Source organism: Mauremys mutica, chromosome 7 (assembly GCF_020497125.1).
Source record: "Mauremys mutica isolate MM-2020 ecotype Southern chromosome 7, ASM2049712v1, whole genome shotgun sequence".
Taxonomy (NCBI): Eukaryota; Metazoa; Chordata; order Testudines; family Geoemydidae; genus Mauremys; species Mauremys mutica.
The window spans coordinates 39,462,556-39,479,511 of NC_059078.1; the positions used below are offsets into that span (position 1 = coordinate 39,462,556).

The window sequence follows — 16,956 nt, forward strand, 5'->3', positions numbered from 1 at the left end:
GAACTCCACCGGAGCGAGCGGCGGTAGCGGAGTCAACGGGGGAGCCGCGGATGTCGATCCCGCGCAGTGAGGACGGGAGGTAAGTCGGAATAAGATACTTCGACTTCAGCTAAGGTATTCCCGTAGCTGAAGTTGCGTATCTTACCTCGACACTGCCCCCCAGTGTGGACCAGGCCTTAGAGACTATCAAATTTATTTCAGCATGAGCTTTATATATATAAATATATATATATTTTAAAAATGTATTTAATTTAAAGTGACTTTTGAAAAGTAAGCCATCGTGGGATAACAGGGAAGTCCTCGCATGGATCAGTAACTGGTTAAAATATGGGAAACAAAGGGTAGGAACAAAGCATCAGTTTTCAGAATGGAGAGAGATAAATAGTGGTATCCCAGAGGGATCGGTACTGGGACCATTACTGTTCAACATACTCATAAATGATCTGGAAAAATGGGTAAACAGTGAGGTGGCAAAATTTTCAGATGATACAAAACTATTCAAGATAGTTATGTCCCAGGCACACTGCGAAGAGTTACAAAGGGATCTCACAAAACTGGGTGACTAGGCAACAAAATGGCAGATGAAATTCAATGTTGATAAATGCAAAGTAATGCATATTGGAAAACAATCTCAACTATACATACAAAATGAAGGAGTCTGAATTAGCTGTTAAAACTCAAGAAAGAGATCTTGGAGTCATTGCGGATAGTTCTCTGAAAACATCCACTCAATATGCAGCGGCAGTCAAAAAAGCGAACAGAATGTTGGGAATCATTAAGAAAGGGATAGATAATAAGGCAGAAAATATCATATTGCCTCTATATAAATCCATGGTATGTGTACACCTTGAATACTGTGTGTGGATCTGCTCACCCCATCCCAAAAGAGCTATACTGGATATGGAAAAGGTACAGAGATGGGCAACTAAAATGATTAGGGGTATGAAACAGGAGGAGAAATTAAAATGACTGGTAATTTTCAGCTTAGAAAAGAGACGACTAAGGAGGGATACAATAGAGGTCTATAAAATCTTGACTAGTGTGAAGAAAGTGAATAAGGAAATGTTATTTAATCCTTCACATAACACAAGAACTAGCAGTCACCCAATGACATTAATATGCAGCAGGTTTTAAAAAAACAAAAGGAAGTACTTCTTCATACAACATAAAGTGAACCTGTGGAACTCTTTGCCAGGAGATGCTGTGAAAACCAAAACTATAACAGGATTAAAAAAAGAACTAGATAAATTCCTGGAGTATAGGTCCATCAGTAGCTATTAGCCAGGATGGGGAGGGATGCAACATCATACTCTGAGTGTCCCTAGCCTGTTTGCCAGAAGCTGGGAATGGGCAACGAGGGATGGATCATTTGATGATTCCCTGTTCTGTTCATTCCCTCTGAAGCACCTGGCCTTGACCACTGTCGGAAGACAGGATGCTGGGCTATATGGACCATTGGTCTGACCCTGTATGACCATTCTTATGTAAAAACTAATTATAATAATAAAAATGTTTAGTACAGAAACTCCCCAACATAATCACCTCTCAAGAGAGCAACAATGTGAGATAACAACCTTGGCAAATAATGCATTTTAAAAATCTTGGCCTACTAGGAAACGTATTTATATAAGTTTCCATTCCCAGTCACAGATGTAGTATTCTGGAGCAAAGTCACTAAAATATAGCCCAACAAACAAACATTTATTTAACATGCCCCTCACTTTTCCCTTCACTGCACCCCACTCACCGGTGTTGTCCTTGGTCAGTGGAGACTCAGAGATCAGAGTTGCTTTCACGTGACTACACCTCCCAGGCGGGGGGCAAGAAGGCACCTTGCTTGTTCCCAGGGGCGGCTCTAGGATTTGCGCCACCCCAAGCAGGGCGGCATGCCACGGGGGGAGCTCTGGCTGCAATGGTCACTCAACAGAACAAAAGACTATCTATGGAGCCTAATCAGCTCTGTCTTTAAACAGTAGAGAGGGGCAGGTCCCCACCCTCTCTCTTGATGCCTTCAAATCGTCACAGGCTAAGTACAGTTCTACTGCCCTTTACTCATAAAATAAGAACAACATTTCATCCCTCCTTCCCCCACATTCAAGTGGTTTGTAACCCAACCCCAGCCAAAATCTATCACTTGGACAACACAGCTTTGTTTGCTGGACACCTAGGTAGATTAGGTGTGAATGTAAATACAATCTGGTCCTGAAGCCTTTCCTCCCAGCCCCCAGCTCATCACTAGCTGTCAGGGAGAGCTCATTTAGACTTTGCTTACAAATCATCATTTGAAATTATTAGGTTGGCCAAAATCACCAAAATGAATGCACTGACATTATCATAAAAAAACAACAGCTGTACAAGGAAGCAAGGAAGCTAGTCTATGTTCATACTTGTCAAATCTATTATACTTTTTTAGATACACATATTTTATCATACACTGTATATGCTTTTAAAGAGTGTATTAATGTTTCAGTGTCAATTCAGATTTCCAGTCACTAAACCAGCATGTAACTAGTTCACAAAACTGGGGGGGGGGAAGAAAGGGGGTTTGGGGAAATTCAGAGGGGGTGTAGGGAAATCACTGGTTGTAAGTGAGACTCAACAGCAGAGACAAGCTGCATTTTCTGTCTTTGCTCTTCTTTTCTTTCCCTTTTTGTCTGTTTCTCTTGGGTTTTTTAGGAAACAGGATTGGAGTTTAATGACAGCAGCTCCAGTCCATCTCAGCTAACTTCTTCACTTTTTCCCCAAAAGAAGAGTTATTATTTTTAATACCATCCAACAGACTGTCAGACGAGGGTTTTCTGTTTAAAATCTCTCTCCAGCTAAGGGGAACAAGAGATGTTAAAATTAAAGCTTACTTGATACTTCACATTTCCAGAGCTTTGTTTCTCCTTCCTGCTCTGTATCTTTAATAACAGATGACAAAGATTTAGAATGTTTTGTTTGCCCTGGTACTAAGCAGGCTTCCTATACTAAATCCCGAATCTTCAATGCTGGAAAGAGAGAGGGTCATGTTAACATCCCTGGTGCTTTCAGCCCATTTATTCTTCTACACTAATACATCATCATCTTCCCCTGTCAATGCACCTCAGCAACCTAAATCCATTCAGCTCCTGCCCTCCACCGCCAATGCACCCTGGCAAGCACAGGCAATTCATCTCTCCCAAACCAAACCTTCCTCCTCTCACAAGGCACCTCAGTGACCAAAAAACAAATCAGCTTCCACCCCCAACAAACCCCAGCAACCCCACCCAATTTGTCACCCAGACAAGCAAAACTAATTCAACTTCCCCTCTCACCAGAACAATCACTCCTGACAACACAAAACAATTCATCTCCTTCCCTTAAACTCACTCCAACCACAAAAGGAAATTCAGCAATCCTTCATCTTTGCAACTTCTCCCAAGTGATCAAAATCAATATGACTCTGCCCCCATAGCACAAATTAATTATTTGGCTCCCGTCCCCCAAAGTATCCAGGTGATGAAAACCACACTGCTTTACCTAAAAAGAAGAGACTAGATGGTGAAAATATTATCCCCATTCTATCACTGGGGCAGCGTAGTTAAGTCACAGTCAATCAGGCCTGGTCTACACTAGGGGGTGGGGTCGATGTAAGATATGCAACTTCAGCTACGTGAATAGCGTAGCTGAAGTTGAAGTATCTTATTTCAACTTACCTCCCATCCTCACGGCGCGGGATCGATGGCCGCGGCTCCCCCGTCTATTCTGCTACCGCCGCTCGCTCTGGTGGAGTTCCGGAGTCAACAGGAGCACATTCGGGGATCGATATATTGCGTCTAGATGAGATGCGATATATCGATCCCCGATAAACCGATCGCTACCAGCCGATCCGGCTGGTAGTGTAGACATACCCTCAATGGCATAACTACAAAGGGAACACAGCTTTCCTGGAGATTCAGCAGGAATTCTCACTAAATTAGGTTCTGGTAGTTAGATTAGGGAGGCACAACTCTTGGGCTCTACCCTCACTTCAGAATTGATTTGGTTTGGGGAAATGAATCACCTTTATGGTGCCTCCCTTTATTCACTTTTAAAATAGGGATAATGGTAAGGATTGGAAAAGATGTTGTATAACTTCTTATTTGGCATTTTGAGGTCCTTGAAAGCAAAGTGTAATGTTTGGTCTAATCCAAAGCCAATTACATTCAATGGAGACCCCTGTTGACTACAGTGGACTTTCAATCACCAACATTGTGCAGAAAATGTTATTCATAATAGAAACTGAATTCACATTTCATCCTAGATAACTAAAATATTTATCAATATCTATCTTCACTGCACCTCTGTTTATCAGTCTTTAAACTGGAGATAATATTTACCTACTCCACAGTCTGAATTCTAGTTTAACAATTGTTTGCCATTTTAAGAATTTTGGAAGCAAGCTATTAGCTGAGTGCAGTCGCTATGACTGGTATCAAAAAAGTCATTTTTGAAAAGTTCAGTATTATCAGGACATTTATCAATATTTCTTTAACACATCAACATTTTCATGTTCGTACTGGGCTTTGACTGGACAAGTCTCTAGAGAGGGCACTATGATCACAAACACTTGGGTACACAGGGCAGGACTGTACACATACATAACATCCTGTGCATTGCCCTTTTATGGACCTAACACCTGGTTGGCCTAGCATTTCTACCACACCCCTCATTATGAAGTCCCCTAGCTCAGGACCAGCTGTCAGTGCATTCAGGGCTCAGCTTTGTATCAGGAAGAGCTGGATAGTGGGTTGCTGTATTGCAGTTATTTTAGAAGTTCTGCTGTGTCAGATTCAAGATTTTGCATTCAAACTTCAGATAATAAAGTGATTCTCTTCTCTTCCTTATTTGATATCAATAGAAGAGAATGGAGTTCTGGGGCCTTCTTGGTAAGAAAACAGTTCTGTATTACACATACTATACAGTGGGTGGGGGTGAGTTTTTGAGCCACATAGTTAAGCCAAAATGCCTCAGAATGGCACATAGGCTGACAGCTTCACAGATAACCCTGCAGGCAATTTATCATGTCTCCTTCTTAATCTCACACACTGTTGTGTGGCTGAATGTCTGGGTTCTTCTCAGAAATCCCATTTCTCAATATTATTTTTCTAAGTACCACAAAGACTTGTCATAAACAGTTAGTTAAGGGTTAATGCCTCTTTTACCTGTAAAGGATTAAGAAGTTCACCTAGCCTAGCTGACACCTGACCAGAGGAACCAATAGGGGAACAAGATATTTAAAAAGGAAGGAGAGAAGTTTTCCTTTGTTTAGAGTCTCAGGTTTCAGCCGGAGTGAAAAAGATCAAGGAACCAGCCTCTTATCAGAGTAGTAAGTTTTAGAAAGGGATAAATAGGTTTATGTTTATTTTCTTTGTAACTTGTCATGATACCATTAAGGGAATTATCAAAATTGGGTATTTTTGTGTAACTAAATTTGTGCGCAGGGGAACATCCTCTGCATTTTGAATCTGTTGTCTGAGAGAGTAGCTGGTAATGCTAATCTCTCCCAGAAGATTTTCTTTTACCTTTCTTTTCTTTAATTAAAAGCCTTTTTCTTAATACCTGATTGATTCTTCCTTGTTTTTAGATCCAAGGGGGATGGATCTGGATCCACCAGGAATTGGGGGGGGGGAAAGAGGGGGGATGGTTAAATTCTCCTTGTGTTAAGATCCAAGGGGTTGGATCGGTGTTCACCAGGAACTTGGTGAAAAAGTCTCTCAAGGTTACCCTGGGAGGGGAAGGTTTTGGGAGGAAAGGGGGAGTTCCAGATGGAGGGATCTGGATGGTGGCAGCGATACCAGATCTAAGCTGGTAATTAAGCTTAGAAGTGTCCATGCAGGTCCCCGCATCTGTACCCTAAAGTTCAGAGTGGGGAAGGAACCTTGACAAGACTCATGAAGCTACTATTTACAATGGGGTTTCCAGTTCAATATTGGAGTCAGCAATGCTTTAGCTCCTCTACTGCTTACCAGGGGCAGCTCCAGGCACCAGCATGCCAAGCGCATGCCTGGAGCGGCAAGCCACAGGGGGCGCTCTGCCAGTCACCGCGAGGGCAGCAGGCAGGTTGCCTTCGGCGGTATGCCTGCGGAGGGTCCGCTGGTCCCGCGGCTTTGGTGGACCTCCTGCAGGCGTGCCGCCGAATCCGTGGGACCGGGGACCTCCCATAGGCAAGCCGCCGAAGGCAGCCTGCCTGCCGTGCTTGGGGTGGCTGCTCACTGTCTTAAACCACTTTCCCTAAATTGCTTTAGTTATTGATAAAACATTATTATCAGGAACTCACTGGGATAGTGTCTGTTATTTTACACAGAGGAACAGCATAACACACATACTGTGTATTCCCACCCTACATGGATAGGCAACGACTCCACCCAGTGACCCACCCTCTGCTACTATTTTGTTGTTCCATTTCATTTAGGATGAAGGCTCCATCGAGTGTCAGACTACGTGTCTGCAGCCAATTTGCTGCATCCCTCTGGCCCCTCACATACTACTTCATCCCAAGTGAAGGCTCCTTATCTGTCACAAAGCCATGTCAATCCTCATCCAGCAGGTAATTCTGAGATCATCTTCCTCCTCACCTGAGGGTACAGCATTTAGTGAGTGCGGGTGTGGAGTTGAACTCCCACCATTCGGAAAGTGTGGATGCAGTCATTGAAAAACACTTCCACAGTCAGAGATCTGTGTCCTGCCTAGACTCCAGTCAACTCTGGGTTTAAAATACTCCTGGAGTGCTCAGGCCCTCAGCCTTGGACCCACTTTTCTAGATGACGAGGCTCCTCTTCAGAGAGGAAAACAGAAGGGCATCAGCTACAGAAAATGAATTAATCACCTCGCTAGTGTGATGACAGCTTCACTGTCTGTATTTCCCTGCAGACTGTAGGACAGGCTCAGTGTGAGGAAGACAACTACTACTATGATGATAGTGTCTTTATAAAGGCATTTCTACTGTCCAGTGTTGGCAAGGGGGAACTACCAGCTCCTCTGAAGACCCCAATAATGACTTGTAAGGAGAATATTCCTTAAGATTCCTTGCCTCTGAGCAATGTCATGTCTTGTCCCTGATCAGATGGCATTTTTTCCCTTAAGGACCAAGGGCAACAGCAGGGGCCCTGTCCCCCAACCTGGTTTGAAATTTATGCTGATGAAACAAAAGAGATTTTAATATATGATGGAAGGAAGTTGGATTAACATTGATCTTCCTGGAAGGTGGGATCATAGGGTGTTAATGTAGATTAGGGGTCGGCAACCTACAGCACGTGTGCCAAAGGTGGCACGTGAGCCGATTTTTAATGGCATGCCGCTCTGGGGCTTTCTGCCGCCAGCTCCTGCCAGCCGGGGACCCTCCACCAGTCCCACTCAGCACCCACTGCTGGCCTGGGAGATGGAACCCCAGGCTGGCAGGGGGCTGAGACCCCAGCTGGCAGGAGCCCGGGGCTGAAACCCCAGAGTGGCGGCGGGCTGAGCCACTCAGCCTGCCGCCGCTCTGGGGTTCCCGCTGCTGGCCCCTTGCCAGCTGGGATCCCCCCCTGCCGCAGCCCCACTTACCTTGCGCAGGCGTCCTTCCAGATAAGGTCCAGGCCTCCGGCCCTGCTCATCCCTACTGGGGCCAGCTCACTCACCTCAGCTGCCGATCTGGTGTTCCAGTTGCTGACCTCCTGTCAGCCGGGGTCTGGATCTCCAGCCTTGCTCAGCCTGCTTTCTGGCCTGGAGTCCCTGCAGGCCACCCTGGGCTCTTCTCCTGTCCTTGGATCACTGCTCAGCCGCCTCCCCACTGTGGCCCACTGTTCCCAGCCTGGGACAGTGAGGGTTGCATACAAGGCAAGAGGGGTGCAGCTCAGCACCCCTATCTTAAAATTGCTTATCTCAGCCCACGCTGCGTTTGACCTTGTGCCTGCCTTCTATTGCCATTTTTTTTCTCACACTGAGAGTTGAAGGGAACATTTGACAAAATGGCAGCTCCTAAGAAAGCAAAGCTAGATGTCCGATCATTTCAGCCTGCTTGGACAGACACATTTGGATTTATTGAAAAGAAGGACCGTGCTATTTGTGCTTTCTGTTATGAAAGTGTTGTTTGACGCACATGAAGTGTTCGATGACATTTTGAAACAAAGCATGAGAAAACCTTTCTTGATGAAGCAGACAAGACTGAATCAATCAAAAAGGCAGTAGCAGCCTATGAGAAGCAAAGCAGTGTTTTTAAAAGCTTAAGTGTAAGTAAAAATCAAGTTACAGAAGGAAGTTACAAGATTGCACAGTGCATTACAAAAAATGGAAAGCCATTTACAGATGGGGAATATATAAAAGAAGTTTTTCTCAGTAGTTCGGAGATTTTGTTCAATGATTTGCCAAATAAAGAAACAATCATATCTAGAATAAAAGAACTGCTCATCTCTGCCAGAACAGTTGAGAGACGCATAAGTGAAATGGCAGAAAACATTAAGGAAAAGCAGAGGACTGCATTGAAAGACACAGCAGTGTTTAGTGTTGCAGTTGATGAGAGTGTGGATATAAACGACAGTCCACATTTGGCAGTTGTTGCAAGATACTGTGCTTCCGATGAAATCCAAGAGGAACTTTGTTGCCTAAAACCCGTGCATGGCACAACAAAGGGGGAAGATATACTGGAAAGTTTTGTAAACCATTTTGAAGAACGAGGAGTTGACATCAGAAAAATATTTTGTATGACAACAAATGGTGCTCCTGCCATGGTCGGAAAACAGAAGGGATTTGTAAAGTTACTTGAAGATCAAATTGGCCATCCGACTGTATCATCCATCAAGAAAATCTGTGTGCTAAAATTTCTAATTCAGAGCTTAATAATGTGATGAATACAGTGGTGCGAATTGTGAATTTCTTTGTTGCTCGATCTGCTTTGACTCACAATTTCAAGCACTGCTAGAAGAGATGGACAGTGCTTATAACGACATCCCACTTCACAGCAACATTTGGTGGCTAAGTCGTGGCAAGGTTTTGATGCGCTTTGTAAACTGTTTTGATGCAATCAAGGTCTTTTTGTAGGAAAAAGAACAAAACTACCCTGAACTGGATGATGACAAATGGCTGTGTAAGCTCATGTTTCTAACTGATATCACCGCTCACCTAAACAAACTCAACCTCTGTCTCCAGGGTGCAGGGTAAACAGTTCTGGATCTTTATGAAGCCTGGAAAGCATTTGTTGTGAAACTAGCAGTTTTTTCCAGGGATATTCAAACTTCTAGTTTCCGCTACTTCCAACTCATAAAAGAGCTATCGACACGTTGCACTGTCAATGTCGATGAGATTGGAAAGTACATGCAAGAACTGGAATCAGAATTTTCTGACAGATTTCAAGATTTCCAGTGATTTGGCCCAATGCTTTCTTTTCTAATTAAACCTGAAAAGTTCAACGAAAGCGAGTTGGATTTGTCTGTATTTCAGTGGATGGGTGTTGAAGATTTCGAAATGCAACTCATTCAGTTAAAAAGCTCAGAATTATAGACATCAAAGTTTGTGGATCTGCGGAGCGCACTTGAAGCTACTGAGAGAGATCATGGGGCCTCTATACTGACCTGCTGGACATCCCTGCCAGTGAAATTTAACTTTTTGAAGAAAATTGCGTTTGCAATGCTTTCAGCATTTGGATCCACATACCTGTGTGAACAGGTATTTTCACACATGAAATCTGTCCTCTGTCCCTCTCGGAGCCGGTTAACAAGTGATCACTCAGAAGCCTGTGTGCAGCTTAAAGTATCCAAATACGTGCCAGACATTGGAAAACTCAGCAAGGAAAAGCAAGGGCAAGGATCACACTAAACTGATAAGATCTGCATTTTAATTTTAAATAAAGCTTCTGAAACATTTTGAAAACCTTGTTTACTTTACATATAACAGTAGTCTGGTTATATATTATAGACTTATAGAGACACCTTCTAAAAAACGTTAAAATGTATTACTGGCACACGAAGCCTTAAATTAGAGGGTATAAATGAAGACTCGGCACATCGCTGCTGAAAGGTTGCCGACCCTGATGTAGATTATGGCCTATAGGGAGACAGGAGCGACAGGAGAGAATGGCTCTACTGATGCTAATGTTTCTTTCAATTCATATTATTTTAGGATGAGTGCTCCATCATGGGCCAATTTAACTGGTGATCCTCTTCTGCCTGCCCCTGTACTCTCAGAGGCTCAGCTCTTCATTCTTTATGAAGCTTTCCTCTAACAGAGTGCACCTGCTGCCCCAGAGTTAGTATTGGGATTCCTTCACTTCTTCTTTCTCTGTGTGTATACTGAGGAGGTGTGGGGAACAAACATGCAATCCAGTTGCCACCATTCCAAAAAGATAAACACAAGACAAAATTCTCTGCAGTCATTGTAAGGAAGAACCAAATTCTCTCTCCCACTGGGCACTTTCTGACTAACAACCAGTACCAACCATTCCTTTTCATGTTAACATTCTCTTGCAATGCAAACAGACCTTTCCCAACCGCCTGACTTCACCTTGCTACTATCTAGTTAGTGATTGTCATATTCTCCCATATCACTGCACTTTAGTGGAGGAGAAATGTCTAAAAATTTTTTGCACAAAGAACAAGGAGTACTTGTGGCACCTTAGAGACTAACACATTTATTTGAGCATAAGCTTTTGTGGGCTAAAATCCACTTCATCGGATGCTGGATTCAAAGACTCAATCACTGCTATGGCAGAGGAGTTTAGCTGGAAGTCAGAGTTGCCCTGTTCCTTATTATTCAGAATCCCAGGGCCTGGAATCTGCCACTCTGGCTATGTGCACAATGAAACCAGTGAATGGCCTATGCCCGCTGATTTGAGCTTGTGAGGCTCAGACTAAGGGGCTGACTAATAGCAGCATAGACATATGTACTTAGGCTGCAGTCCAAGCCCGGAGACCCTCTGACTTTGTATGGTCTTAAAGCCTAAATTCTAATCTGAGCCCGAATGTCTACAATGCAATTGAACAGCCCCTTAGCCTGAGCTCCATGAGCCTGAGTCAGCTGGTGCAAGCCACAGCTGCAGGTGTCTAATTGCATTATAGACATATCCTCTGATAATTTTGGGATTCAGAGTCATATATTTATTTTCCACTACTTGTTTGGATAGATTATGATAACTCTGTCCCAGGGAGTGATACAAACAAATATTTGGATACAAAGGTTTTTGTGGCTCTCCTCCCCACAATTAGTTTTCTTCTTTCTACTGCCTCACCCAGGACTGAAAGGTTTTGTTCTGTGGATTTTATTAGAAGTCCGAGCCACGGAGTGGGGATTTAAAGAGATTGTAATTGCAGAGATGGATTTAGCTGTGCATTAACAGGGACCATTATGGCACACTGGGGACAAGTGGAAGTGAGAATTGTTCAGCTGCTAATAATATTTGTATTTATTTTTCTTATTTTAGGACACATTGTACGTTGTATGATAGCTCTGATGCTCACATTCAATCATTGGCCCCATAAAGTTTGGCCTGGCCATGAAATCATCATCCCCTTTCCCTCTTCAGTGAGTATTCAAGTTCTCTTTAATATTAGCTTGTGCATACGTTAAAGATGGTGTGTGGGAGAGGCTCTGTAAGGACTCAAATGCATGTAAGGAATAGTGCTGCCACCTTTCTGAAAATGCAGGACAGTTCTCTCATTCTGGGTATTGTAAGAAAGCTCCACCTTCTCTCTCTCACCTTGGGCACTGTCTGACCACTAAATAGCCCCAGCAATGACTCCACATCTTAACATCTATAATTAGTGAGAATTGCCTTCCCCTTCGCCTCATTTATATAGTTCCAACGGTGCTTTACAGAGAAGGAAGGAGGCTAGATTCCTGCTTGGAGACTCTACAATCTCTGTAAACAATGAACTGGTGAAAAATGTAAAGCCCATTATTCTCCTCCCTATAGTTCTTTGTCTGGTAATAAAAGGTAATAATTGGAGATTACCAATCTCCTAGAACTGGAAGGGACCTCAAAAGGTCATTGAGTCCAGACCCCTGCCTTCACTAGCAGGACCAATTTTTGCCCCAGATCCCTGGGTGGCCTCCTCAAGGATTGAACTCACAATCCTGGGTTTAGTAGGCCAATACTCAAACCACTGAGCTATCCCTTTCCTAGTCCTGCCTCCTCAACCACAGTGAAGAGTCTTCTATTTATTGCCTCCTTTTAAGGAACACACTTTTTATTAGGGAAAGAAGGAATATTGAGACAGAAAAGTCAAATACAGACTGGCAAAGTGTGAAAAGGGGGATAGTTCTTCAGCGGCTGATGTTTCTTTCTTTAAGGCTGAGCTCTCCACCATCAGCTATTGAAGCATCACTGGCAGCTGAAGACCCTTATTTTACCCCAGACCAACCTCAGATTCAAGACTGGGGCTTTCCTGAATCACATTTTCCCCACAGAGAGTATTCAGAGTTTCAGCCATTCTTCCCTGAGTGAATCTCAGAAATGGGTTTGCTATTTGCCAATCTGTACAGGGCTTTGGGTACTGACAATGAAACTTCAGAACTAGAGCCTACAGCCATTCCAAGGAAGCACCAAACTTCGACTCACTCAGGGAATTATCCAACCTATGGCCAGATCCAACAATTCTAATTTCATGGGACTTGTCCATTGTGATTGAGCCTGCTAGCGCTGACTTATTAATATCTATGCAAAGTTTACACAGAGTTCCTTAGTTCTGGAGTTTACTGCTACCTACTGCAATCTTTTACTTGTTACTTCTGCCCTCCTTGGGCAGAGAGGCTTTGCATTTTCCCCTCTAAAACATGATAGAATTTATTAGGAGTCTGAGGGAAGGAGGGTGGATTCCTATAGCTGTGACAGGCAGATTAGATTTCAGATCTATACAGGGTATGGAATGGAATTTTTCAACTTTGGCTGAAAATTTAGTTCTCTATTTCTGTCCTTTTAGGATGAGGAATCCAGCATCAGGCAATTGCTCAGATCAGTGTTCATTCCCCCAGGAGGCCTCAGTCTAACCATTCTATCAAGAAAGAAGAGACTTTCTTTATTTAAAGCAGACCCTCTTCCATTCAGCAAGTATACAAGATCTACTTTGCAAGTACATAGGGTATTCCTTTCTTTTTGTGTGGGGAGGGGTCTGTAAAGGCTCAAGTTAAAGCATGGAATAGAGAGTTGCCATCTACCTGAAAACAAATACATTTTGTCATTCCTGTTCTATCTGCCACTTTCAGGAGTCAGCCCCACAACATTGGCAGAAATAGTTTCTGTCAGCTATCTTCTGGCAGGTGGTAATTTAAGAGGCAGAGTTTTGGGTGCATGCAGGGAAGGATTCTGCCTCTAACTGCAGTTGGTTTCCTTTATCTCAGAAGGTTAGAGAGTTAAAGGGAAAAAAATAAGTTTACGGTTCTAGCAATTAATTCCTGTAGTCTTTACTGGTTACTGCCCAACCCATGAATTATTATTTGTACTTAGTTTTCTGATGTCTGAAGAGTTCCACCTATGAGATTCCTTCACCTAATTGGTGATATTTCAGCAGGGATGTGTTATCTATTTCAAAAAGCAAAATGCTGATGGTATGATTTAGCTGAATAAAACTGATGGCTCCTGATTGCATTGCTTCATGTGCTCATTACAGCATAATTGGTACTTGGGATACCATGCAGACATTCAGTTCGGTGCCTATCAATGAAGGTCAGAACACAGGCTCCCATCTGAAGAGAATTCATAGGGTGGCAGGAATAAACCCAACATGCAGCAGTGGCTGTATGTAAGACCCTCATCATATTCTAATCTCAAAGCACTGTACACTATCAGGATCAGACTCATTATTGAAAAAAGACTGGGAAGCTGCACTGTTACCCTTCTGCAATGGCTCACACAAACCCCAGTGGACACTAGAAGCTGTTTTGATGCAAGAAGAAAACGATGGACCAAAAATTTCACATGGTTCCTGTATGGAGGTAATACTAGGTGAAATATTTAGCTAGAGTGTGAGTTTTGAGACTGTTTTTCTTAACTGCAGTATTGAAATACAGTTCTATTCTGTTAAATTTCTAAATTTGCTAATTTACAAAGAAAAAGCCCATGTCCTCAGCCCAGTGTGGGTATGATCTGTCACAATTGCAAGTAAAGCTAATCCCATTGTATATCAGTTAACATTTGATGGGGGGAAAGGAGTGTCAAAATAGTTTTGTTCTTCTCAGCTAAAGTTCTGAAAGGGAATTCTGAGGCAGAACCTTACTTGGGTTAGATGTGTCATATAGCATAGAAATGGGGAATTGGGTTTTTTAATTATAAGGTTAGTATAATAAGTAGTGCTAGATAAAAGATTAAGTGTATTCTTTTGAATTCTAAATGTAGATAAAGAGAAAAGGCAGCAAAGGAGAAAAACTATCAGGGAAAGAGATGCAGGAGACTCAGGAACAGAAGAATCAGGAGTGGACATTTACTCTCCTAGAACCCTCATTCCTTGAATCACTTCCTTCATTGGAACCATATCTTAATTGTGATCTATTCTCTCTTGCTAACTCTTCGTTATCTGAATTTTCTCCTTGTGAATCCTCACTACCTCAGTCTCTTCTCCCTGGTTCCTTGCTGCTAAAACCCTCCTCCCTTGAACCTGTATTACCCCCTCTGAAAATCTCAGGATTTGGATTCCCTTCTGTGAAGCATTCAATATCTAAAGAAGCTCCATCTTTGGAATTGAATCCAGAAATTATAATAAAATTGATGAAAGATGAATGGGGCTGGGGAGAGATCCCAGCAGTGGGGGAGGCAGGTGGTGGGAGGGAGCAGGGCAGGGGCACACAGGCTTTAATCAGTCAACTGCCTTGCTCAGTAGATACTGTGATTGATGTGCTCTGGAAAATAAGGTAAGTTCTTTTATTTTGATAATTCAGTATGTATAATAAGGTAGATTTAAGGTTGTATAAGTAGTAATTTTATTATTAGGGAAAACTTAGGGTAATACGTAACTTTAGGTGGTTTTTTTTTAATATATGTACAAGCACCACCAAAAGGAGTAGAGAGGAAACTCTGAATTTGTTAGCTTATGTGCTTTAGTTTATATATAAACATACCAATAAATTAACATTAAAATAAAGTTCTAAATTTGCATAGTATTAACTGTAAGAGTACTCTAAATAGCCATTGCCTTTTGTTATGTTTGTCTGATTTATACTTCATTTAAATGCTTAAAAATTTAGATAATAAAATAGGATTTTAAAATCTATAGTATCTTCCAAAATTGAAAATTGCTCCAAATAGACCAGGCTTTCTACATTTATATCCTAATAACAAATAATAATTAACAATAATAATTAAGACAGTAGATAGAGCTGTGTCCCTGCATTGTTATCAGAACATTTTAGTAGCAATATTTATTTGGGTGGCACACGCACACCTATCTCGGGCTGTGAAGCAGTTACAGAATTTTGTGGTTTAACCACGTCAGTATCTCTCTTCTGCTGCCGAGACAAGACATATGATAGCATCTTTGCTCAACGCTAAATAAAGGTAATGAAATAAAAAGAAAAATACTTAATCAAAGCCATCCGTCGTGTTCCCCTGTTCACCATAATAAAATGTTTAAAAAAAGTTTCCCTCTTTCTTCTTCTTCTGACGGATAGATGTCAAGAGACAGGTATATGCCTGGGTTTCTAGATTAAAAAATACCGTTCTTGATGGAAGGCCATTCCCATCAGTGACAGGCACACTTGTCACACACTGGTAAGTCACGCATGCCCCCAAATATATTTGCTGCCCCAAAGCGTAGAGCACACATCTAATTCAAAAAAAAAAAGAAAAAAAAAGAAAGAAAGACTTGAATCAAAATGCTCTCTTCATAATGAAGAATAATGTGCTCAGTCCCCAACCCTAAGTCAAAGATCTTCTTCAAACAAGAGTCCCCTTGTTGGAAAATAATAGCCATTGTAATAAGTAATACTAGTTATATTTGTAGGATCAATTGAAAAAGAGTTTTAAAAACATAAGAATGTGGAGATGAATCACTGAACCAATTTATTATGGACCGTACTCCCGGCCAATTGCAGGTATTAAGATGGATGGTTATGGACGACCCTTGGTAAATGTAACAATCGAGGATGAACTTGTGGATACAAAAATGCTAATAGATACAGGGGCCTGTACTACAATAATCAACGCACTGAAATCTAAGTGGCATTTATTTTGGCCTATCACCGTTAGATGCATGCAACAGGCTTCAATGGAGCATCGGAGGTGATCCTGATTATCAAAAACAATTGAGCTACAATTTGGAGCAGCAACCTTGTATGGGAGTGTTGGAATCATGGATAGAAAAGATTTGAGGTAATGGGCACACACGTTTTACAGACCTTAAATACCATGGTGGATTTGCAGAACAAAAAAATATGGGGAGTGATTGCTTAAACAGTTTCTTAGAGAATTTATTTAATTTTTTTTTTACTACTTGGATGGCTATTAATCATAAATTATCCTAAATTGTTGTCTAAGTTCGGAGGTCACTTCCTAAAGCTTTGTATTTTTATCTTCTAAAAATATATTTACTTGTTGCTAATTAATTTTGATATAAGCATTTGTCAACGTTTATTATTTGTTTAATTTTCCTTACGTAGTGGCTCTTGAGTAAAAGTTGTAATTGTCTTAGGAAAAAAATATTGTTTTGTTTTCTTTAACTAGATACAGATAAAGAAATAAATGTATAAAGTTACCTAATTAAACAAAAGGGAACTATAATGAAAATAATATTGAATTCAAAAACAGGCAAATAAATTGACAATGGTAGATAGAACGCCATCACCACCATTATAAGTCTCCCAATAATGATATAGATTAACTTCTAGCTGAAGTTAGGAAGTTTCCAAAGGTTTAAACAGATCAAATCATACGCTTCCAATATCTCATACCATGGAAACTTTAGTAAGGACATGTAAGTTATATCTATGTATAGGGGGGAAAGAGGTTAAAAATCAAGAAATATAGGTAAATGTAAAAGTTTTCAGAGTAAATACAAT

The 16,956-nt window shown here is 41.7% G+C and overlaps 1 protein-coding gene across 7 annotated transcripts in view; it reads left to right on the forward strand.

The window, feature by feature from the left end:
* Positions 1-16,956, forward strand: part of LOC123375000 — a 61,007-nt gene that overhangs the window by 41,629 nt on the left and 2,422 nt on the right. For 3 of the 7 annotated variants that reach the window (XR_006581280.1, XR_006581279.1, XR_006581286.1), the window contains 5 exons: positions 6,416-6,550; positions 11,393-11,493; positions 12,891-13,040; positions 13,578-13,902; positions 16,148-16,270. Coding sequence is in view for 1 of the 7 variants with exons in the window: in XM_045025507.1 (XP_044881442.1) it covers positions 11,393-11,493; positions 12,891-13,085 (296 nt within the window). In the remaining 6 variants the exon portion in view is untranslated. Of the gene's footprint in view, positions 1-6,415; positions 6,551-10,095; positions 10,211-11,392; positions 11,494-12,890; positions 13,261-13,577; positions 13,903-16,147; positions 16,298-16,956 lie in introns of those variants that run through there. The other 4 variants (XR_006581282.1, XR_006581281.1, XM_045025507.1 and 1 more) reach the window with 4 other exon arrangements.